Genomic DNA, 25027 nt, shown 5'->3' with positions numbered 1-25027 from the left:
CACGTTGGTTAAAAGAATACATAGATCTAGACATCGTTCTCATTTGGGTTGGATTTAGGTACGTTTTGGGTGTAAATACCCCCATTAAAAAAAATTAATTTGGCGTGCTTCAATGGAAGTGTTGCAAGCCGATCAAGATATTGTGCATTTCCAGTGTGTAAAATGATGATTTAAAAATGAGGTTGAAGAACTAAACATAACATACTCTGTAATAAGAGACCATTTTCAAAGTGGTCCAGAAAAAAAATGCAACAGATTCATCTGATTTGTTTTATTATCTAGCTTACAAAATACCTTTACACCTTTGCTGGCAGCTTTATGACAGTCGGCACTTCAGCCAAAACAATTGAAAAATAAAACTTTAGGATATTTTTTAGCTCTTTCGTCTATTGTATCATTTCGGTCGTGTCATTTACAACAAAGTTGTTGGAATAGTTCCTAACAGAGAAATCAAAGAATAGAAAGAGTTGCTCAAAAAATTCCAATTGGACGTAATTCAAGGAACATAAGGGACCCATAATCCTCAGGTACCACTGGTATCAAGAGACGTTGCATTTCCTTCAAAGACGTTTCCGTCTTACGAAACAATCGGGCTACTTTCGGTAAATTGGTACTGTAAGTTTCGACATTGACTGCTAGACATGAGTGACAGAACAATGATTTCGACATTACTTTTCTGCAAAACAAATTATCATAAATATCATAACAGTTGAATAGTTGCTTTTGAGTTGAAACATCCCTTTTGATTCAAGTTTTTTTCGCCGTTTGTCAGCTGTTCCTAACTCTCTGCTCAAGAATGCAGTTTTTGGCGCAATATTGCATCCATCAGTATAGTAGGGCGACCGGAACTAGCTTTCTTTGAATCGATTTACCATGTTCCAGCGAAGAAATTATCTTATAAATGATTGATCGGCTGTATCCCATCGAAATGAAGTATTGAACTATAACACATTTATTTATCCCGCAATGTAATGGACAAAACACTATGCGGAGACCTTCACATTTCTAGCCATAACTTTACGATAACAATTTGTAACACCCTCAAATTCGGAATTTATACACTACACAAGTGACAGTTTGAAATTCGAAATTTGACACTAGGTGGCAGGAAGCCAAAAGAACCAAACGAAAATTTAAAAAAAAACAACAAATGAACACATTATTCTCCACGGCGATTCTGTAATGATCTTCGTTCAGAAATCTATCATAACTTTTTTACTACCCTTAGTCTTATTTCTAATTCGATGATAGAAATGACACATTTTAAAAAAGGCCGAATTTTGTTTTTTGATACTTTTTAAATAAAGCTGGCTGACTAACATTGTCTGAAAAAATCATCCAAGCCCGCGATAAACGCAGAGGCGACGCGTGACCATGTAAGCTACCTGTTCAACCAATGGTGAGTGTGTTTTTTATAATTTCCATCGTATTCGTTCATTAGAAAACTTTGAACCTCAAATGTGATTTTACCGGAAATGAGGGTTTAAAAAAATATGCCAAATATCTTAAAATTGCATGATACGTCGAGATTTACAGTTATCTAAAAAAATTGTCCCAGAGTGTCGTTTTTTGCAAAAGCAAAAATTTTCAGATGACAGATCTCGTTGTTTCATGCAATTTTAAGACATTTGGCATCATTTTTTTAACACCATTTTCATGTGAACAGCCACCTCCTCCTTCTTGGGTATTTTCGATTTTCAAAAAACTCTAACTTTGACCGAGAGGGAAAACGGTTGATTTGGAGTGGAATCGCTCGGAGTTGGCGTGGAATTTTTGTTAAGCACACCTCTGTAAAACCTTTATGTGTTAATTTTCAGCTTCTCCCGAATATAGAAAATTCTTTAATCGTACGGCGTTGTTTGTTTTTTTCATGCATTGAAAAAAATAACTAATTCTAGGAATAGCTCGACTGGGTCATATATCTGGTGTTAAGCAATAATAACACAAGTCAATCACTTTTTCTAACAGTTTTGGTATGTGCTCCCTTGGCCGAGTGGTTAGCGTCATAACTAACATGCCGGGTGTTCGGGTTCGATTCCCGTTCTGGTCGGGGGAATTTTTCGTCAAAGAAATTTCCTCCGATTGCACTATGATCACGCGTATTCTAGAGCTTGCCACTCAAAATGCATTCAAGGCGTGTTATTTGGCATAGAAATCTCAACTAAGTACTAATAAAAATGACGCAAGTAATACTACGTTGAGACGGCGAAGTTCCTCTAGGAACGTTAGTGCCATTGAAGAAGAAGAAGAACAGTTTTGGTTTAACCCTTTTACCATGGCAGTGTGCTCCGTCGGAGTGCTACCGCTGAACGAAGCATTGCGCCGAAAAGTATGCACATCGCGCTGGTGTGATCGATGTGCAGTATCACCCTGATGTCTATAGACGACGCTCGTAGCGAAAGGGTTAATTTTAATAAAAACGTTTAAAATTCATCCAATGTATGCAATAATGTGATTTATTTTACATAAACCAAAAGCTAGACTTGATTGATTCGTAGTATTGTGCCATGTTTAACAATATATAATAAAATAGAAGAGGAGAGGAGAGACCCGAGGAATTTCAAAGGACATAATATTATCATTTGGCATTTTATACAGATTGTCAGAATGAGGCAATGAAATGAATGATGCGGCGTATAAAATTGGGGTCCTGCTTAGTGACGACTCAATCGCAAATAGCAGAATCAGGGGAAAGTGAGCAAACATTATGAATCACGCAGAAGATGCGCCAGTAGCATAGAGGGAAACGATACTAACGTTCTTAGAGTAACTTCGCCTACTCAATGTAATATGTGGCCAGTGGAGCCACTCAATAATAATTTTATAGTGGTGTGATATTTTCCATCTACAATTGATTTCATAAATCACTGGAAATAGGAACTTTATTTACTAATTGATTGTTTTGTTTTCTCTTTCTGTTGTTTACAGATTGTGCTCCCTAACGATAACCAGACTATCCCTACTCACACCACTGCCACCTGATCTCACCTCACTTTCGTTGGCGGTTAAAATGCAGAGCTCGAAACGTACACTTCGTTCGCATGAGATTCCAGTGCCCCACTCATTGTGTATTGGCTATGGTAACAGCACCAGCGGGGGCGTGGCCGGTAGTGGTGGCCCCGGTGTAATAGGTCAGAGTGGTCAGCTCAATTCACCGCCACTGCTGGAAACGGAACTTGATCTGCACTTCAGTTTACAATATCCTCACTTCATAAAGCGCGATGGGAACAGATTGTTGATTTTGTTGCAGCGGCGGAAGAAATATAAAACCCGTACTATATTAGGTTACAAAACACTCGCCGAAGGTGTAATTAGAATGGATGCCGTGTTGCAAAAGTCGATGGACATGACGGTGGAACTAAATGGATCCGGCAAAGCCGGCCGACAGGGGCTGACGATAGCCACTTTACGTGCCACCCAAGTTACTTCCATTCCAGTAGATCAAGACAATAAAAATAACAACAGTCTGCTTGTCACGGATCGTGTTAATGAGTATTCCGATGAAGATGAAGAGCAAGAGTTCAGTTCTGGAGATGACAATGACGATGGACTGTCTGGCTATGCAGCGAAAAGAAATTACGCTGGAAAACGAGATCCTTACAAAAAGTTCGATCGGGGTGATAATGATGCAGAGGGCGAAGATGGAAATATATTACCCTCGAACCAGGTAGACAGTGACAGTGATTTCGATAATTTAGGGAAAGATAAAGGGTCTCGTGCTAAAATGAGTCGTGTAAGTATTAACGAACATCAAGTTGTTTGACAGCAAAATAATTTGTTTACCGCTCGTCGACAGCAACGAAACTTCAAGCAACGTATAATATCTCTGTTGAAAAGATTCAAAGTTCCCGACGAGTTGGAAGGCGACGTTCAGGAGCGCGGCCCTTCACTACGAGGCAAACGTGATTTGGATGCACTTTTCCAAGAACTCGAATCGTTGTCCTGTGGCGAGGGCGACGATTCTGGTCAAGATATGGACAGTCTGTCAATTGGTTCAACGCCAAAGCCATCGTTGAGGCCATTTTTCGAGAATCCCAAGCCAACATTGCATCACCAGCAGTCGGCGGTACAGTTAGGCTCCTTACAGAAAACCACAAGAGGTATGCCCATTCCTTTCTTCCGGCAAAATGATTTCAGCTGATTTGATTTTCTATGCATACCGACTCGCATCGGAATATTGATTAGGTAGAATTTTGTTTTATGTTGCAGAGTGACAATTCATGGGTTTGTGTGTCGATTCAATGTGTTTGTTGGTAACATCAAAATTCCGTATTCATAATAACAGCATGATGAATTATTGGTTTGCCTTGTGCTTGTGTTAATCATTACACAGTGTGATCTGTAACGGCCTGTGGAAGCTGAATTAACGTCCGCTGTGGAATCGATTTTTATTAACAATTTGTTGACACGGTTGTCATGTCACAACGATTTTTTTTTCGATTTCTCATAGAAGATCTATGAATTTTCTTCGATGACACAAACGTTCCAAGAGACAATTCATCTTCGCACCGTGATATTATTTGCCTCTTTTTAAATTAGTACTATGCTCTTGATTGTATTTTGAATGGCAAGTACGAGAATACGCATGATCCCTTGCAAGTTTGAATCGATCCCGAAGTTTCGATCACGATATATTCGACGCTGACCAGGATAGGTCAGAACAAAAATCGTTGTTACGTAAATATGAATATTACAGTTGACAAAAAACTAAATATTTTTCGAATATTCCAGACCTCCAATGTTACGTTCAGGCCGTGTAATTTTTCACGGATTTTTTTTCCAACTGCCAGTTGTACACGCTTATATTTCAACTTGTACCTCAGAATTCATTAGGAGTACGAGTACGAGTATACGAGGAATATTTTTACTATCCATTATTGTATTAAAGTAAAATTAAAGTAAAACACGAATCTATTTCTCGGGGCGAATCAACGATGCACGTAATTTGTAATGACGGTCAATTATTGTTCTGTCTTCTTAGTTGTTCCTGTTCTCAAAGTAGCTTCTCTAGATTCTGTACAGATAGTCTGGGAATCTCATCCATGTAAAGCGCCATAGCGATGGCCTCTCAGCTGGCACTATTGAACGCGTTCTTAACGTCATCTGTTATCACTACACAGCAGTGGCGTCGACGAACCGCACCCGGGTACACGATTTAGGGGGTGCGGAAACACACCTACTTTAACAAATTCTTCACCATTCGACATACACCATATACAGATAGTGAAGAGAGAGGGGGCGCAACCAGACACTTCCGTAACGGGTGTGAAAGCTCCACTCGACGCTACAGTTACACAGTATCGGTTTCCTCTACGCTTCTACTTGGATGTCTTCTCGGTTATTTCGACCACTGTACGAATGGTATCTACTGTATATCTCCCTTTCCCGTTCGTAATATGAGCGAACGAAACAAGAAACACATGGCAAATAAACACGTCTTAAACCTTTTCGCATACTTTGCCACATACAAGGCCCACACCGAGAAGGATATAGATTCACGTTTATGCTCTTCTTTTTAATCTTAGAAAACACTTTCCAACTTCATTTTATAATGAGGTGTAATATTATCACGCATTTATACAACAGCACCAGTGGCTATGTGGATAGCGTGGTCGTGTAAAACAGCCTTGCATTCCAGCCTGACCCGTTGACATCGTTTTTGTACAATCCCAAGCTGAGGTTCATTCCAGGAGAAAGAGACGTCTGCTCCCATACATACAAACAATTAGAAAGAAAAAGACGGGTGGGTAATGTCGGGGACATAACCGGAGTGACGTAGGACCATACAAAGAGGACAGCTTTTGCTAAATATATATTTTAAATATATTGTTTTATTTTCTTCTCCTACGTGAATACCTACTTATCTACCTGAAAAATGGATTAGTTTACTGTTTACTCTTTATGAACATGTTGGGGGTTCAGAAAAGAACATTTGGTGTTGTGTTTTTGCGTTTTTTTTTTACAAACTTCTTTTGGCGTATGCACATATCGTACAATCAAAATGATGGCTGTGATAGGGAATGCATAGGTGGTCATTAGCTCATTCACTATCATATATTTCACTATTGAGCACATTACCGTACCTTAAACTGTGGTTTCGGAGACGAATGAATTGTAAGATTTGTAGTCTCCGCAAACAAAGTAAATAAAAATGAAAAAGAACTGAGGTTTTGGAGACGAACTCTACGATCTGTCGAGAAATAAACGAGCTATAAGCGTTCTGAAAAACCAGCAGTAAATACAGGGATGGATGACCTTCGGATTAAAGTCCTTTAAAATAAAAACAGAGCAGCAGGAACTACATAACTCATCATGTTGCTCCTTAGTTATTTTTCTATACAATGCAGATGTAACGTCAGTCAATTTTCAACATCAGTTATCAACCAAAGAAAGCAGTTCATGCTACCGAGAAAATTCGTTAATGCCATCCTGCATACAATGTGTTGTAATTTGATGCCACTTTTAATTCGGAAACCATGTATGGGTTTGTGAAAACTGAATGATCAATTTAAAAGACCCCAACCATCAATAAGTACAAAAACCGCTAAGGGTCATGAGTTCAATTCTCACTCCCGACATTCTTCCAAAAAATGGAAGTTACAGTGACGAACCAGCCAAAAAGTGTTGAAAGTCACTATAATACAGAAAAAAAAAAAAAGTACAAAAACACGCATAAACAAAATAATTAAGTTCATATTATATGTCATATTATGTCACTTTAGAATGCATTGGTATTGTAAATAACTTTTAATAACTCTTCTTTGAATGGTTTAATGGCCCTGAAAAGCGCCGTGTTTTACGGAGGCTGATTTTGCCACCAAAGCAGGTTGTATAAACAAACTTTTTCCTTCTTCTACCTGCTGCCGTTTTGCGATTGCGTTTGCCACTCGCTGAAACTAGTTGTTGCCACCGAACCGAATGTGCTCAACTCGAGCACTCCGGCGGCAGAAATTCTATAACCGCTATTAGGTATACTGGTGCTACGGCACCAATCCGTTGATGCGGTGAGATGTGAAATGATGCCATACAACCACACTGATTTACGGTTTGAAAGAGAATGATATATTTTTCAGTGGATCCGCGCGTTTTGTACTTTAGCGGTACACGCTCACAGGATAGAGACAAATCGGCAGACTCAGCCAAAGGGGCGAGTCCAACGAGACGAACGAATGAGCGTTAAAAGGCAGCGATGGCAAAAAAAATACATTCATAGAGGCGAATGAACTGAAAAGTTTAAACCCTCTTAAAGCCAAAAAGAAGAAAAAGAAGAAAATACATTCATTACGATTTATTCGCTCGTTGGATTCAGATGCAGGCTAAAAAAGGTCCTTTTCAGGATCACAAAATTATCTTTAATCTAAAGAGTTTATTGTTTTGTTATCACTCGATATCCCCATCTTGTTCGGCTAAACCTTCCTGTTTAGCGATTGCGTTTGCCACTCGCCACAGCTTTCACAGTTAGAAAATTTCTTCCCATCCAGCTTGTGACTGTGACTGTGAGTTACTGTACAACATAAATTATATTTAATGCGACATGCCGAAACACCACTCAGTGTCGCATTGGAGGCGATTTTAACCTGTAATTGAACATTTGCGATGACAGTGGTACAGTGTCCACTTTTAATGTGGGGTCAAAATTTGGACCCCGAACTCTATATTTACAAAAATGTCCAAATAAATATGTCCCATTACAGGTCCGTCCAATTAGCTAAATGTCGAGCTAAATGTAAATGACTGTACTTTCAATCTAAAATCAATTTAAGAATTGGTGAAAATTGAATAATCGGGAAAGTCCCCAACCATCAATAAGCTCAGAACTACTGCCGAATTCGCATACTCAAACAAATTATCTCCTGGCAAACAAATTATGAAAAAATAAATTTGTGTTTTATTATTATTTGGGATATTGTTTTAGAAAGCATTGAACTGTATTTCGTAAACTCTTTTTTGGAAGGTTTAATGGCCCTGAAAAGCGCCATGTTTTATGGAATGGTTCCAATTTAGAAAACTTAGTACTCGTGGTTTTGAAAACAACCATTTCGAACGCCCTCGATGCCGCCTTGTTCTGGATTTGCCACCAAAGCAGTTTGTATAAAGAACAAACTTTTTTCTTCTGCTACCTGTTGCCGTTTTGCGATTGCGTTTGCCACTCGCCACTCGCTGCAACTGCCTGTTGTTGTCTTGATGTCCACCGAACCGAATGTGTTCTGTTCTGAATGCGAGTTTTCTTATCGTCGCGAGCAGCTTTGCCAGCCAACACGATCACTTCGGCGGCCGAAACTATATAACGGCGGCTAGGTGGACTGGTACTAACGCGCTCGGCCTAGCTACCCTTGTGGAGCAATTGGTGAATACACCTACGGGGAATTGCAAACCAACACGGTTCGAGCGGGATTTTGCCTTTCTCTTCACTTTTCCTCCTTTGCCATGTCCAGAAATGGCTGCTTGTGTTGGTTTGTTGATGTGACGTGATGCGAAACGATGTGGTGTACGGTTTCGACGAGAATGATCGTTACGGCAGTGGAGCGGGGATTTTTAAGCTGACTGGCTGGCTCGAGAATTATGCATGTGTGAGACTGCGACCAATGTTTCGTTCATTTTTTTGACGTAGGACTACGTCTAACCGGAAGATATAGGGGGTGAAATGGAAATCTAGGCACTGAACAAGTAGGAAAAAATGCAAGATTTGGAACGCTTATAACTCGAGCATTTCTCAATAGATCGCAAAGGCTTTTGCATCAATTGATAGGAAATATATCTACGCATCTATCATAACGAATAACATTTCATTTTTATTGAGATAAATAATTGAATAATTGTGAAATATCGAGCATTGTCAAAATGCACTATGTGCCCATTTTTGATTGGTCCATTTTGTGCTCCTCAAATCGTACCGACCAAAACGAGCAACCAGAGCAGCAGCGAAATAGAATGAAGCACGATTGGAAAGGAAAAAGAAAAAAATGAACGAAACATTGGTCGCAGTCTCACACATGCGTAATTCTCGAGCCAGCCAGTCAGCTTAAAAATCCCCACTCCGCTGCCGTAACGATTCATTCTTTGTGTGGACACCGACTGGACAACATCGTTGCTGGACGAGCCGGACGGCGAGGAATCGAGTGCCTTTCTCAAGGCAAGAGTGCGGCGGTGGAACGCTGGAGTAGAGTAATAGAGTAGAGTAGAGTTCTCAAAGGGCCTTTCTCAAGGCTAGAGACGAATGAACTGCAAAAGTTTAAAGTCTCTATAATACAATACCTTCCTTCCTTCCGTAACGATTATTCTCATCCGAACCGTACACCACATCGTTTCGCATCACATCACATCAACAAACCAACCCAAGCAGCCATGTCTGGACATGGTAAAGGAGGAAAAGTGAAGGGAAAGGCAAAATCCCGCTCGAACCGTGTTGATCTGGAGTTCCCCGCAAGGGTAGCTAGGCCGAGCGCGTTAGTATCAGTACACCAGTCCACCTAGCCGGCGTTATATAGTTTCGGCCGCCGAAGTGATCGAGTTAGCTGGTAAAGCTGCTCGCGACGATAAGAAAATCCGCATTCGGAACAGAACACATTCGGTTCGGTGGACATCAAGACAACAGGCAGTTGCAGCGAGTGGCGAGTGGCAAACGCAATCGCAAAACGGCATCAGATAGCAGAAGAAAAAAGTTTGTTCTTTATACCAACTGCGTTTGAAATAGTTTTTTTTAAAACCACGAGTACAAAGTTTTCTAAATTGGAACCATTCCATAAAACAAGGCGCTTTTCAGGGCCATTAAACCTTCCAAAAAAGAGTTTAGGAAATACAGTTCAATGCTTTCTAAAACATTATCCAAAATAATAATAAAACACAAATTGATTTTTTCATAATTTGTTTGTCAGGATCTGATGAGTATGTGAATTTGGCAGTTGTTCTGAGCTTATTGATAGTTGGGGACTTTCCTGATTATTCAATTTTCACCAATTCTTAATTTGTTTCCAGATTGAAAGTACAGTAATTTACAATTAGTTCGACATTTAGCTAATTGGACGGACATGTGATGCGACTTATTTAGTTGGACATTTTTGTAAACATAGTGATCCAAATTATGACCCCACATTGAAAGTCGACACTGTACCACTGTCATCGCAAATGTTCAATTACAGGTTAAAATCGCCTCCAATGCGACACTGAGTGGCTCTTCGGCACGTCGCATTGAATGTAATTTACTGTACAACATGTCACAAAGCTGGATGGGAAGAAATTTTCCAACTGTGAAAGCTGTGGCGAGTGGCAACAAATCGCTAAACAGGAAGGTTTAGTCGAACAAGATGGGGATATCGAGTGATAACAAAACAATAAACTCTTTAGATTGAAGATAATTTTGTGATCCTGAAAAGGACCCTTTTTAGCCTGCATGTGAATCCAACGAGCGAACAAATCGTAATGAATGTATTTTTTTGCCATCGCTCCCTTTTAACGCTCATTCGTTCGTCTCGTTGGACTCGCCCCTCTGGCTGAGTCTGCTGATTTGTCTCTATTCTGTGAGTGTGTACCGCTAGAGTATAAAACACGCGGACCCCATAAAAATATCTTATTTTCTTTCAAACCGTAAACCCGTGTGGTTGTACGGCATCAGCATCGTGGACGTAACAAAGGAGGACAAGTTAAGGGAAAGGCAAAATCTTACTCGAACCGTGCAGGTCTCCAGTTCCCTGTTGGTCGCATTCACTGATTGCTCCGCAAGGGTAACTAGGCCGAACGGATTGGTGCCGGAGCACCAGTATACCTAACAGCGATTATAGACTTTCGACCGTCGGAGTGCTCGAGTTGGCTTGCAAAGCTGCTCACGACAATCAGAAAACCCGCATCAAGAACAGAGCAGCTTCGGTTCGGCGCTCATCAAGGCAACAATTAGTTTCAGTGAGTCGCAAAGTGTTTCTCCGGCACGACGCATTAAATGTAATTTACTGAACAACATGTCACAAGCTGGATGGGAAGAAATTTTCCAACTGTGAAAGCTGTGGCGAGTGGCAAATGCAATAGCTAAACAGGAAGGTTTAACCGAACAAGATGGGAATATCGAGTGATAACAAAAACACAACACCAAAGGTTCTTTTCAGAACCATCAACATATTCATAAAGAGTAAACAGTAAACTAATTCATTTTTCAGGTAGATAGGTAGGTATTCACGTAGGAGAAGAAAATAAAACAATATATTTAAAATATATATTTAACAAAAGCTGTCCCCTTTGTATAGTCCTACGTCACTCCGGTTATGTCCCCGACATTACCCACCCGTCTTTTTCTTTTTCCTTTCCAATCGTGCTTCATTGTATTTTGCTGTTGCTCTGGTTGCCCGTTTTGGACGGTACGATTTGAGGAGCACAAAATGGACCAATCAAAAATGGGCGCATAGTGCATTTGGACAATGCTTGATATTTCACAATTATTTAATTATTTATCTCAATAAAAATGAAATGTTATTCGTTATGATAGATGCGTAGATATATTTCCTATCAATTGATGCAAAAACCTTTGCGATCTATTGAGAAATGCTCGAGTTATAAGCGTTCCAAATCTTGCATTTTTTCCTACTTGTTCAGTGCCTAGATTTTCATGTCACCCCCTATATCTTCCGGTTAGACGTAGTCCTACGTCAAAAAGGGCTTTTATGCGTTAATTTCACCCTACAGCACACGTAAAAGCATTTTTTTCTGTCGAAGATGAAATGTTTCTGCCAACGCTAGTTTGAGTTTAGGGACCCACTGGTTGAAGGTGTTAATGGTGTAACAAATGGATTGGTGGTAACTATGAGTGTGGCATATCTTCCAGCACCAGTTTCTAACAACGGGCTGCAGAAGGTCAAGTTGATGATGGACTCACAACCATCTTTGCGGAAGGTACTAGTGGTGCGCTCGTTGCACAGCGCCACTTCCAATTTTGGTCTAGTTTTTCTCTAATTTCCAATTTCTCTCGCGTTGGTGCATTTGCTTCCCCACTCTACTGCCCAAACACTGAAATCGCCTCCTATAACAATTGGTCTTCGTTTGGCGAGCTTCTCGGTGATGATATCCAGCATGTAGTGAAACGGTCCATTGTTTATCTGGGGATTGGGTAGTAACTACACATGGAAATATCGTTGATCTTCATGATCACGAGCCCCTCGTGCGATCTTGAGACTCTCCTGAAGAGGAAATTGGCAAATGGCTTGAATGGCGCCCATACTAGATACATCCGTCGTCCAATTGCCTTTACCGGGGGGGTTCACGATACGGCTTAGCGATGATTGCGACATCACAGTTTGTTTCCTAACATGGGATTTGTTAAAAGTCTTTACTTTGAAAGTAAATACGTTCAATTCAAATGAGTTTGGGAATTGTTTCATTTAATCAATACAGACAAATGATTGCTGAGCCGACGATAGTCCTACGATAATCTTGCGGTTATATCGTAGGTATAACCCAACCATTTTTTTTCGACAGGATCCTCGAGTGCTGATATTCTGATTTACGGGTCTCTCTTTAGTTCGAACAGCATTCCACCATTGTTGGTTCGACTGGACTTTACCACATTCTTCTCCAGTTCCTTGAGTCCTTAGTCCTCTCGAATTTTTTTATAGAATTCACATGACACTTCACCATTAGCTTTTACCATGAGTGCTCCACCACCAGAGCCCGATCGGAGAAGTTTCGGCGCTTCATATGGTCAAGTGACTTTAGTTCTTGGGTCAAATCTTGTAAGGATGTAGCCCAAGATCATTTCGCAAAATACGTCACAATGAGGATTGGGATTCAATTCTTGAGAACGCCTGATGTGGGTCATTTCAATTGCGACTGCGATATTTTCGATGCTTCGTGCGGGGTTGCTTTCCGTTGGCACGGGGACATCCAACAGCGAAAATGTAGACTCAATTGGGAGTGAAAAACTAAAAGTTATTAATTTTTAATGTGTTATTATTGATTTTATCCTAAAAATTTATATCAAACTAGATTGTTTCTATCAATTTGAGTAAAGCTCTTTAACCACTCTACAATTTGTTCTTTGACACCCAACTTCTATTTGGCTGCAATATCGATATAAACAATTCTTGATGGAAATTCAAGCAAAATCTTCAAAAATCACGATTTTTACCCCACTGTACATGTAATAGCCACTTAAACTTCATCTTAACGATTAAAGGGTACATTTCTTCTCGAAATAAGTCATATTTGAAATATAAAAAAAATGTTTATAATATAATATAATCGATATATATATATATATATATATATATATATATATATATATATATATAATCGAGTCCGACCTGTAATAAGACTGCCGACGAACGTAACAAATAAGCTGCTCCACACTGGAAAAATTAAATTCGGATGTGATGTGGCGACCATATCAGAGCCGTACCAAATCGAACCTTCGACAATGGAAATTGACTGACCAATAAAGCCAACATAGCCGCACTTATGATAATAGGAAGGTACCCCATATAAGAAGTGATATCCACCGCATACGAAGGGTTCGTGATTGCCAAAATTAACGGACTCTTCGTATGCAGTTGTTACGCACCTCCGAGATGGACGATAGAGCAGTTTGACAGGATGCTCATTAATTTGACAAAACAGGTCATCGGACGGAACTCTGTTGTTATCGGTGAGGATTTCAATGCCTGGGCAGTGGTTTGGGGGAGCAGATTCACCAACGCAAGGGGATTTAGCTTGCTCGAGGCACTGGCAGAGCGTAGAAACGGTCGGGAATCCATTGTAGATGTCACATTTTGACATCAAATATGAGCTGGAGAATCTGCGATAGCTATACTCATAGTGATCACCAAGCGATTCACTACACAATCTGCAATAAGGAACTCATCAACAGGACGAGGGAAGATAGAAGACGGTCGAAAGTGGAAGATAAAACTGTTCGACAAAAGTCTCTTCCTGGAAGCACGCCAAATGGAACGATCTGTCACCAACTTGAGTGCAAGTGAATTGACAAACAATGTTGTGAGACACAGAGAGCACGCATGTAAGAAAGCATCAAAGGTCGTGGCAGAGATGGCAAGAATCATGCCGAACAACGCAGGACCGTGTAGCAGCAAGAGGCGCCTTCTAGTCAGTGTATCCACGTCGATATTCCGTTACCGTTACCCGTTACCCGGCCTGGGTGGCATCTTTCGGAGTAAAACTTAATCGAATACATACAGAACATTTAGAGTATTGGCGAAGACAGTAGACATGAAGTACGAGAAGGTGGTTTTAGTGAGTAAAAATCTCACACTACCCAGTCATCATGGCGACTGGGTATCTATTGAAGATCTCCACCTCCTTGCCAAAAAAAAACTAGAAGTGGATTATATCTATGATATAATCGCAAGGTGGACGTTGGACTACTGTTAGTATTACAATTTGTTGTCATAATGGGGATGTTGTCTCCAATGTTTTGTACATGTGCCCGACACGGGATACTTCCTTTTGGGATGCAGCTGACCATTACTCAGCAACACCCCCCCTAGGTAGTGCGGACTGAATCAAAACGGCTGTCAAAAAAGATCCAATTGAAATATCAAAAGAGATCCAACGATCAGGAGTGTTATTTTTCTTATGATAATCAACACTATAAAAGAGGTATTGTTGTCAGGGGCAAAAATAATTCAAACAATAAAATGAACGAACAAAATTTTCCGTCAATTGTTTAATTAACCATTGCATCTCTGAAAGAGCATCTCAGCCTTTCACTGAGTTACGCCTTTTTAATGTCCCCTCTCTTTGACATAACGTTTTTCCGAACGAAATAAAAACAAACGAAGTCAGAGTCACGTAAATGTTTACTCCTGCGTTTTGAAAATATTCGATAAAAAGTGGAAGGAAGAGATGCCAGATGATTTTAAAAAAAAAGTCTGTAAAAACATGTGAATGTCTGTTAAAAATGTGGAAAAGTATGTAAATGTGTGCAGATCTATAGAAATGTCTTTTAACGTTAATTTTCACATATTCATTAATACTGTGTACATCGTGATGCACGTAAGATTGTATTTTGTATATATATATATATATATATACAGCCATTCCATGCCAAACCAATATAGTGGTTCTCAGATCTTCGTCAAAAGTGGTAATATTGTTCTTTATCGCAAAACATTAGACTCGTATTTTTTTATTTTTTCATTGGGGTGCCCATTTCCATTTTAGGGTGACCCAAAAAATCATTTTTTCCTCTTTTCCCAAAATGACTTTTTTCAAAAATTTATAACTTTCGAACCACTTAACCGATTTAGATGATCGACATATCAAATTGAAGCCAATGAGCTTTAATTGAGAAATATTGAACTTGCAGATAATATGGATCCTATTTTCGTAATTATTGATTGTAGTCGTTTTTTAATGTTTTCATGGCTTTGGACTAGGGGGCGCCCCCTATAATTTTTTATATTTTTTCTTGAAAGGTGAGAATTTTAAACATAAAATATCTCGATATCAGAGATGCTATTTATTCCGTTTTTGAAATATGATTTTTCAAAACTAATCGATGGTTCGAAAAACAAATTTTTCCCATTTTTCCCACTACAAAAGCATAACTCTTGAACTATTGGACCGACTCATATCATCGACATATCAAATTGAAGCTAACGAGCTATTTTTCTTTGAAAAAATGATACTTTTGCGAAAAAATTGAATTCTTGTTTTTGTAATTATTGATTGAGTTATTTTTTCATAGTTTTCTCGTTTAAAGATAGGAGCGCTATATTTTTTTATATTTTTTATGGAAAGCTGAGGATTATTTACCTAACATATCTCGATATCAGAAATGTTATAATTATCGTTTTTAAGTTATAAATTTGTAAATTGAACATGTTTAAAGTCTTCGATCAATATTCATATGTGACTAAACTAGAACTATGCTACTAGAATCCTTCCCGCAATTGTGATATTTTTTCAAATTTTGCTTATTGGCTTCAATTTAATACATCGATCATCAAAACCGGTTCAGTAAAATCAAATGTTATGATTTTTTGCAGAAAGTTATTTTTGGACAAAGGGAGAAAAATGATTTTTCGAACCACCATTACTTTGAAACATCATATCTAAAAAAACAAAAAAAAAATAGCATCTCTGATATCGAGATATGTTATGTAAAAAATCCTCAGCTTTCAAGAGAAAATATTAAAATTATAGCGCCCTCTAGTCCAAAGTCATAAAAAAAATAAAAAATGACTACGATCAATAATTACTAATATATATTTTTTTTCTCAGTGTTCGTCGTATGTAAACAACGTTGTTTTTCGATCGTGATTTCCATCGCTGTTTACGTGTTTATTTTATCGTCTTAAATCTAGTTTCCGTGTTGATATCGCCCAGTGGTGGTCTGTGTTTGAACAGTTACGTTTGTGGATCGATCCGTACAGTCGTTGTGTAGCATTTTCTACTTCTCGCTAGTTTGTGTTTATTCGGTGGAACATAACAACAAAGGTGCTTTACTCTCCACGCCGATTTTCTGGCTCGAAGCAACATCTACCGGACTCAAACTCAACCTCGCATCTGGTCGAATTTTCAAAAGCTCGGCACGCGCATTGTACTGCATACCCAAAGGCGCATCATCATGGCAAAAAACTGCGCTAAGTGCTCTAATGCTATTTCGGGCATCGATTATGTCGTTTGCCGCGGCTATTGCGGTGCGTCTTTTCACAAACAACCTTTTCTGGATGTGTGATCAATGTGCTGAGTTATTTGAGAACTCGCATTTTCGCGTCATCTCACGCCAGGCCGATGAAAAATCTCCACTATGCACGCTCACGACTGCGATTACTGAGCTGCGGTCGGAAATAAAACAACTGCATTCTAAGCCCGTTGCCCAGTTTTCACCCGCTACAAGCACGCACTGGCCAGCACTTGAGCAGCGCAGAGCATTGAAACGCCCTCGTGAGATCGATTTCACAATCCGAGCTTCTGAGAGTTGCCAAATAGGAAGCAAAAAGCCGATGGCAAATGTTGCTTCTGTGCCAATTTGCAATAATGATGCTGATCATAAATTCTGGTTATACGTATCAAAAATTCGTCCAGACGTCACCGTGGAATCGGTATCGGCTATGGTTAAGGCTAATCTCGGGACCGAGGATAATATTTCAGTGGTAAAGCTCATTCCAAAAGGCAGAGAGTTGGATTCCCTCACTTTTTTGTCCTTTAAAATTGGACTGGACCACTCGTTCAGGGAAAAGGCACTTGACCCATCTACATGGCCCGAAGGATTGCTATTTCGTGAATTCGAAAACTACGGTTCACAAAAATTTGGAGTTCCAACGAAGTACAAGAAGTCTACAACGCCATTGATGCCACCAGAAACGGTTTCTTCTCCAACCGCGACTATCATGAATTTGAGTTAGTTCACTGCAGCCCGGGACGCAATAGTTTGAGTCATTCGGAAGGCCCCTCTCCTCCCATCCCAGTCGTGCCCTTCTCGCCGTCGGTCAGCAGTCGTCCCGGACCTGCGTTTGGGCTTGGAAAAGGGGTCTTCCAGCCAGTTCGCACAGGCAAGTACAGTTCCTCTGGATCTAATTTCGTTCCTGATTCTCGGTACGTTTTCAGTTGCATTTCTTCAATAAGTATGACAATGTCATACAGCCATTGCCCATTCGGCCAACCGCGGTTACTCCCAACGGAATGCACACAGAACAGCATGATGGAAGCTCCCAAACCACCCGGCACAGTCGAGCACCGCTGTCGTCTCTCCGCTGACTGCTCCTGCCACTCAAGACATTCCGTTCCTGTGTTCGGAGCTGGTGAGGGAGTCTTCCAACTTGCTACCTCAGGCAAGTACGATTACAGTACCGTTCCTTCGCTTTCTGTAATCCGTCCCACTAATAGTGTTGCCTACATCGACGGTGCGGCTGATACCGCACCTAACTCTGATGCTCCCGTCGTTTCTGCTGTTTGTCGGTCATCATTCACCGAATCAGAGGATACATCGTCACCGTCACCGCTGACTGTTTCCAGCCGTCTATGGTTACTCCCAACGGAATGCGCGCAAAATAGCATGATGGAAGCTCCCAAACCGCCCGGCACAGTCGAGCACCGCTGTCGTCTCTCCGCTGACTGCTCCTGCCACTCAAGACATTCCGTTCCTGTGTCCGGAGCTGGTGAGGGAGTCTTCCAACTAGCTACTTCAGGCAAGTACGATTGCAGTACCGTTTCTCCGCTTCTCCGCTCCGATATACAGATGAAATCATCTTGATGGGTGATTATAATATCCCAGGAATCTCGTGGAAGATATCACGCAACGGTTTCCTTTATCCGGATCTGGGTCACTCAGCCCTCCATTCCAACGCGTCTTTTATGCTAGATACTTATAGCTTAGCCACTCTCTCGCAAATTAATCACGTCACTAACGAGAACGGCCGTAGCCTGGATCTTCGCTTTGTGAGTGCGCAGGATACAGCCCCATTCTTATGCGAGGCTCCCGCTCCTCTCGTGAAACTTACACCTCACCACCCACCCTTGCTGGTTGCCGTTGGCACAAAACTGTTACAGGATATCAATATTTCACCTGTAGTTTCTAACGACTTCCGTAATGCTGACCATCGTAGTATCAGCCAGTTGTTCTCTAGCTTCAATTGGGGCGACATATTAGATACCGCTAACGTCGAGTCTGCAGCTGTAACATTCTCCAACGTCCTGGCATATGTCATCGATAGACATGTGCCAAAGAAGAAGTGCCTCCATACGTCCCGAAAACCATGGCAAACACGAGAACTTCGACGAATGAAATCCATAAAGAGGGCCGCATTAAGAAAGTTCACCAGATACCGCACACAAACTCTTCAATGCCAGTATGCGAGAATCAATTACGAATACAAACGTGTCGCGAAACAATCTTTCCTGAATTGTCAGCGTAGAATACAGAGGAAACTCAAATCCCGCCCAAAACAATTTTGGAATTTTGTCAACGAGCAGTGCCATGAAGCTGGCCTGCCTTCGTCTATGACGTTCAACGGAAATGCGGCATCTACTCAGCAGGATATCTGCAACCTATTCTCAGAAAAATTCGCCAGTGTTTTCACCGATGAAACATTAACCGACGACTATATCATGCATGCTGCTAGCTACCTCCCCCGTTCTAACCAAACTCTGAGTAGGTTCGACATCAATACGAAGATGATTTCAAGGTCATTCTCAAAGCTCAAAACGTCGTTCAACCCGGGACCCGACGGTATTCCTTCAGCTTTTCTCAAAACGCACATGAATGACCTATTGATCCCGCTGCTCCACATATTTCAACTCTCTGTAGCCACCGGTGTTTTTCCGACCTGTTGGAAACTATCGCATATGTTCCCAGTTCATAAAAAGGGAAATAGACGATATATTAACAATTATCGCGGCATCACTTCGCTTTGCGCTTTGGCAAAACTATTTGAGCTCGTTATTTTGGAACCGCTAGACGCTCTCAGCAAACCGTACATAAGTACTGACCAACACGGATTCACGACGGGCCGCTCCACCACCACAAATTTACTGTGCCTCACTTCTTACATCACCGACAGCATGTTGAAGCATGCCCAAACGGATGCTATTTATACTGATCTGACTGCAGCCTTCGATAGATTAAACCACTGTATAGCTGTCGCCAAGCTGGACAGGCTTGGGATTAACGGCAACCTTCTACAATGGTTTCAATCATACCTCACTGGCCGTCGACTAGCCGTCGTTATAGGTGATTGCAAATCCCCTTTTTTCGCTGCTACGTCTAGTATACCACAAGGTAGCCATCTGGGCCCCTTGATATTTCTGATATACTTTAATGACGTAAATCTGGTAATTGAAGGTCCACGGCTATCATATGCTGACGATTTAAAAATTTACCTTCAGGTCAGCTCGATTGAAGATTGTCGCTTCCTCCAACGACAGATGGATGCTTTCGCCGATTGGTGTATTCTTAACCGAATAGAGGTTAACCCCGCTAAATGTTCTGTCATCTCGTTTTCGCGCACGAGACAGACCATATTGCACAACTATGTCCTGTTCAGCACGGAAATTGAGCGTGTCAGTGAAGTCAAGGACCTGGGTGTCATTTTAGACGTGCAACTCTCTTTCAAACCGCGCATCACATACATGGTGAATAAAGCATCCAGAACTCTGGGGTTCATCTTCAGGATTGCTAAAAATTTTACCGACATCTACTGTCTGAAATCCCTCTACTGCTCCCTCACTCGCTCCATCTTAGAGTATGGTGCAGCTGTTTGGACTCCACACTACAACAACGGTGTCGAAAGGATCGAATCAGTTCAACGAAGATTTATAAGATATGCTCTGCGTAGATTGCCGTGGACTGACCCCCTCCGATTACCGAGTTACCAGAGCCGATGTCAGCTGATCAGCTTGGAAACTTTGTCGGTTCGTCGAGACACAGCCAGGGCTTTGATGATAGCTGATACCTTACAAGAACGCATCGATTGTCCCGGTCTTCTGGAAAAAAATAATTTCAACGTTCGACCTCGGGCTCTTCGAAATAACTTGATGTTACGATTGCCCGCCCTACGTACAAGCTACGGCATGTTCGGTGGTTAAATGGTCTACAAAGACTCTTCAACAGGGTAGCCATGCTGTTCGATTACCATTTATCCCGAACGCTTCTTCGTCGGATATTTAGCTCTTTTTTTACAGAACAAACAGTCCCGTGATTATTGTTTTTAAGTGTATCTTTAATATGTGATGACTGTAATTTGATGTAATTAATTGTAATACGATGTCATTTGATTCATGTTTAGATTTAAAAGTAGATTTAGAATTTTATATATCCTTAAGCACATCATTGGGGCCCTTACAGCCCGTTGATGAATTGACAAATAAAAATAAAAAAAAATAAAAATAATTATTTTTTTCGCAAGTTAAATGTTTTTTAATAAAAGGCTAAGTCATTAGTTTCAATTCTATATGTCGATCATCTAAATCGATTCAGTGATTCAAAAGTTATTAATTTTCATTTGTCATTTTTGGGAAAAAGTGGAAAAAATTGTTTTTTCGGACCACTTAATAAGTTATGTGTTGTAAGTGTGTTTAAATGTTTCAACGATCTACACATACATACATACACATACATACGTTGTTATTTTTTATAAAAATCAGTATTTCTTCGTTGATATATTGGACATCCACCAAGGCTTGCAGTCTTGTCGTTGATGAAATTTATAAGAAAATACAGTGTATATTTTCCATCCGCCATGCAAGGCTATACAAGTTTTAGATCCCCACTTGGCCATGAACCATGTCTGTGGTAACAATATCGAACAGTAACCCATATTGCATCATAAGCAGACCCGAAAGCGAATGTAAATTGTTGAGAATAGAATTAAAATTTTTATTCGATTTTGTTTTAATACTTAGAAGACATAGTCCTGACCCTAGCTTAACTATTTCTCAATAAATCTCCTTGCATTTCAGCAAAACAATCTTATTTAGAACAAAAAATAATTATCAGAGACAATTTTCGTTCAAGATTTTTCGTTACCTGCAGAGAATGCAATTTTTCATTAATTGTGAATAACCGTATCCTCTCTTTCGTCTGCAATGATGTCAGGGCAAAAGTACTTATGTGTATGAATTCCAAACTTCATACACACGAGATGGGCCAACCAGAAAGACTGCCGGGCCGCAGGTTGAGTATCGCTGGTCTAACGTCATGTGTATTGATATAAACTAAATATAATAACTTTTCTGTATTAAAACTATGGAAAAATGTCATATGGTGAGTCAAATATCTTTGATGTGATGAATAGAGTCCTTTTATTTTTCAAAAACCTGTGAAATATTGTTATATCCAAAAAGTCTACAACAAAAATAAAAAGTGTTTTACAGATATGTCTGTAAATTTACAAACATATTTGTAAATCTGGCATCTCTGGTGGTCTAAGAATTTATTGCAAGAAATCGCTTGAAAACATGCATGAATTTGCTTGAAAATGAAGTAGATTGAGTCCGCACCACTTAGCACCCCCTAGTCTGTACCGCATATCTAGAGTGGTGTGTCTCTCTCGACTCGAGGATCCAGTGTTGAATGGTCACTAGCCGGTACAATCATCAGCTCGTGTAGAGTTGTCATGAGCGGTACAACATTTTTCTCTTGTTGAATGATCAGTAGACTGCACAACCTTCGGCCCATGTATCTGTTAAGAGTGTGTGTATGTATTGCCGCGACTAAGTAAAAGTTTATCGATCGGATAGGAGGGATATGATACAGGGATACATCGGAGGAAACATCATTAAACGTTGACATCGGCGCTTCTGAGGAACAGGTATAGATGAAGCAGAAGATCAGGATCACGACTACCTAAGATATCCTGGACGGACAATAATTCATAAGGACATAACTTTTAGACATCTTATCTTTTGAATAAAAGGATTAAAATTCGCTTCGTTTAGCTGAAAAAAAAGCTCGAAGGAGGAATCGATTTATCCTTGAAAATACCCAGTACAAGATCCTTCCCCGTCAATTAGAATCATTCGATTCGATTGTGGCATTCGTCAACAAATGATATTAAACTCCTGCTTTCACCAAACAATATGGTTTCTTTGATATGGTGGAACATTCTTTACACCATATCAAACATTTCCTAAATATTAACGGTCGAATATGGGTTGTTATTTTACTTCAATTGAAAACGCACAGTTGGCGCTTACGTCAACCATGCATATTTGGGCAGAATAGCATATGTATGTGGAGAATAAACAATAGGAATAAACATTCGTTTACAGGTCAAGTGTTCAATCCCCGAACTGAGGAAATGCTATTAAGGAGGTGTTTGAAGCTTCAGAAATATTTTCGGAAGGACGAAGATCTGGATACAGTCGAGTCTCGTGAATGTTTGATAACTACTGTCACTTTATTAAGCTAGATATTCTATGTTTTATTTAGGGACGAATTCGTATGGTTCTAATCACAGTTTTTTCAGCGCTAGGAATAACAAATTATCGTACCTAACAAAGTTGAACATGTTTCGCAGGATTCACGTTCAGCTTCCAAGCATGTTTACCGAGAAAAATGTTCGGGTAACAAAAATAACCAATCGTATTGTAACTCCTTTCGATGAAGGAGTTTGTGGAGTGATAGAATTGGTGAGCGTATAAATATTTGAGAGATGTTTCTATAGTATCGCTAGATTTCATGACCCCATTCACTCTCGCATATTAGAGGCTTTTGAAGGATTTTGCGCCAACCATAGTATTTGAATTATGTCAAACTTTGTGGATGTGGATAATTGGATATGCGAAGATACTTAGTTGGCTAATAATTCCACATTCGTAAAATTTGAATGGATTCTGTGAGGGGACTGCCAACTCCGATACGAGATGGAACGATCTTCCTGTGATGCTAAATTCATAGTGTATGATGATTGGCACAACCAGTGTAAAGTCAGTTCACTAATTATAATTAGGAAAAATCTCAGCGAAATGAATTAGTATTGTTCAAAATGCTGCAACATTTTTCCTGTGACCTTATCAATAGAGAATCTTGCAAAAACTGATCGTATTATCTCATAATCATAAAAAAATGTCGCATGGCTTGTTCTGTTTGTGTTTCTTTTCATTTCTTTTTGTTTTTACAGATAATATGCCAGAAAAGAAAACTGTTTTAGAGAAGCGTGACTCACTCGCCGATAAGAAAAGCAATTCTGTAACAATTGCTAATAATATTAATAACAGTATGAACAACAACATTGTCAGTAATAATAATCATACTAGCAATTACAATAACAGTCTGAATACTAGCCAAGGTTTGTAGCTTGATTTACATATTTCTACCAGTATTCACAACATTTAATATTTTACATTCTATGTCATTATTAGTTTAATTTGCCTATTGTTAAGTAGTCTATCCAAAATGTGTTTCATTTCAACTTATCGTTAGTCCATACTTCCACGACAATACTTTATCTTTTCCTTCGTAATTACCTCCTGGTTGTGTGACGAAATCGATACGAATTATTATCAATTCAACTGGTTATTATGTTTGTGTCCAACTGTAGATCGGTCAGGTGACTGGAAAAACGACAGCTCAGGCAACGAGGGCGGTGCTGGGAATACTGATCCAGAGCCACTTTCATCGGATCCACAGAACACCGGCAGTCCCCCTAAGGAAAAGGAACCGACTGCTGTCGAGAAGAAAAACCGTCTATTTCGCACTAGTAGCAGCACTCCCAATAGTGCTAAGAAACAGAAGCAATCACTAAGTTTCTCCTGTGGTGATCAACCGAAACCGTCACCTCTGGAGACATGTCTTTCTCCTACAAACGTTGAACCACGAAAATCATTACTGGAACAACTTTCGCGTACCTTCACCACTGAAGAATCTCAACTGCCTGATATTGTCACCGTAGTTGGACCACCGGAAGCTAGTAGCAGTTCCTCTTTTACACCAAGACTCGTATCACTCATATCATCGACTTTTCGTCCGACATTTTCGCCAAACAATACCGCAGAGGTGAAAGCAATCACACAAGCACTGATGAATAAAATTCAAAAATAGTCAGTTAATTTTCTTATCCTTTTGTGGACTGTATTCAAAAAGTGTTTTTGATTTCAGCTGTAATTCGACCGCCAAACCGCCAACAACTGTCAAAGTACTCCTAGTTGGTGGAGATTGGTTGCAAGGCGCAGTTTTGCGTCATTATGTTGAATTGTTGGGTATTCGTCCTCCAGACTGGGTCAATCATATCAGATTTTATATCGTTCCTTTAGGTAGTATTTACATTATTGTCTAAAAATATCAGAAATGATAAGCAAATTTGATTTCCAGGCTCATGCGGAGTGGCGCGATATCTGAGTTTGATTGATTCCAGTTACTCAGGCATGTTTGGAACAGAAAACTGGCTGCAACTATGTGAGCGAGCGGCCAACATTGAAAGCGCACAAACGAAAAATGAGTCAACGGAAATTATCAGTCGGATACAGCGATATTTACATTCGAGCGGTCCGTGCACACAAGTTCCTATCGCCGAAGCCATGGTCAACTACAGGGATGAGGATTCGTGTCAAATATTCGTACCATTCATAAGCGTATGTTTCCGCAACA

The 25027-nt window shown here is 40.1% G+C and overlaps 1 protein-coding gene across 2 annotated transcripts in view; it reads left to right on the top strand.

Annotated features, from left to right (window-relative positions):
• Nucleotides 1-25027, top strand: part of LOC129762196 (phosphofurin acidic cluster sorting protein 2) — an 83494-nt gene that overhangs the window by 44173 nt on the left and 14294 nt on the right. The window contains exons 2-7 of one of the 2 annotated variants that reach the window (XM_055760227.1): nt 2929-3733; nt 3797-4100; nt 23562-23729; nt 23982-24480; nt 24539-24693; nt 24752-25011. In XM_055760227.1, coding sequence (XP_055616202.1) covers nt 2929-3733; nt 3797-4100; nt 23562-23729; nt 23982-24480; nt 24539-24693; nt 24752-25011 — 2191 coding nt within the window. The remainder of the gene's footprint in view (nt 1-2928; nt 3734-3796; nt 4101-23561; nt 23730-23981; nt 24481-24538; nt 24694-24751; nt 25012-25027) is intronic. The other variant, XM_055760238.1, reaches the window with a different exon arrangement.

Source organism: Toxorhynchites rutilus, chromosome 1 (genome assembly GCF_029784135.1).
Source record: "Toxorhynchites rutilus septentrionalis strain SRP chromosome 1, ASM2978413v1, whole genome shotgun sequence".
NCBI classification, from domain to species: domain Eukaryota; kingdom Metazoa; phylum Arthropoda; class Insecta; order Diptera; family Culicidae; genus Toxorhynchites; species Toxorhynchites rutilus.
The sequence above is the reverse complement of the archived record's forward strand: the minus strand, read 5'-3'. Positions and strand labels throughout refer to the sequence as shown.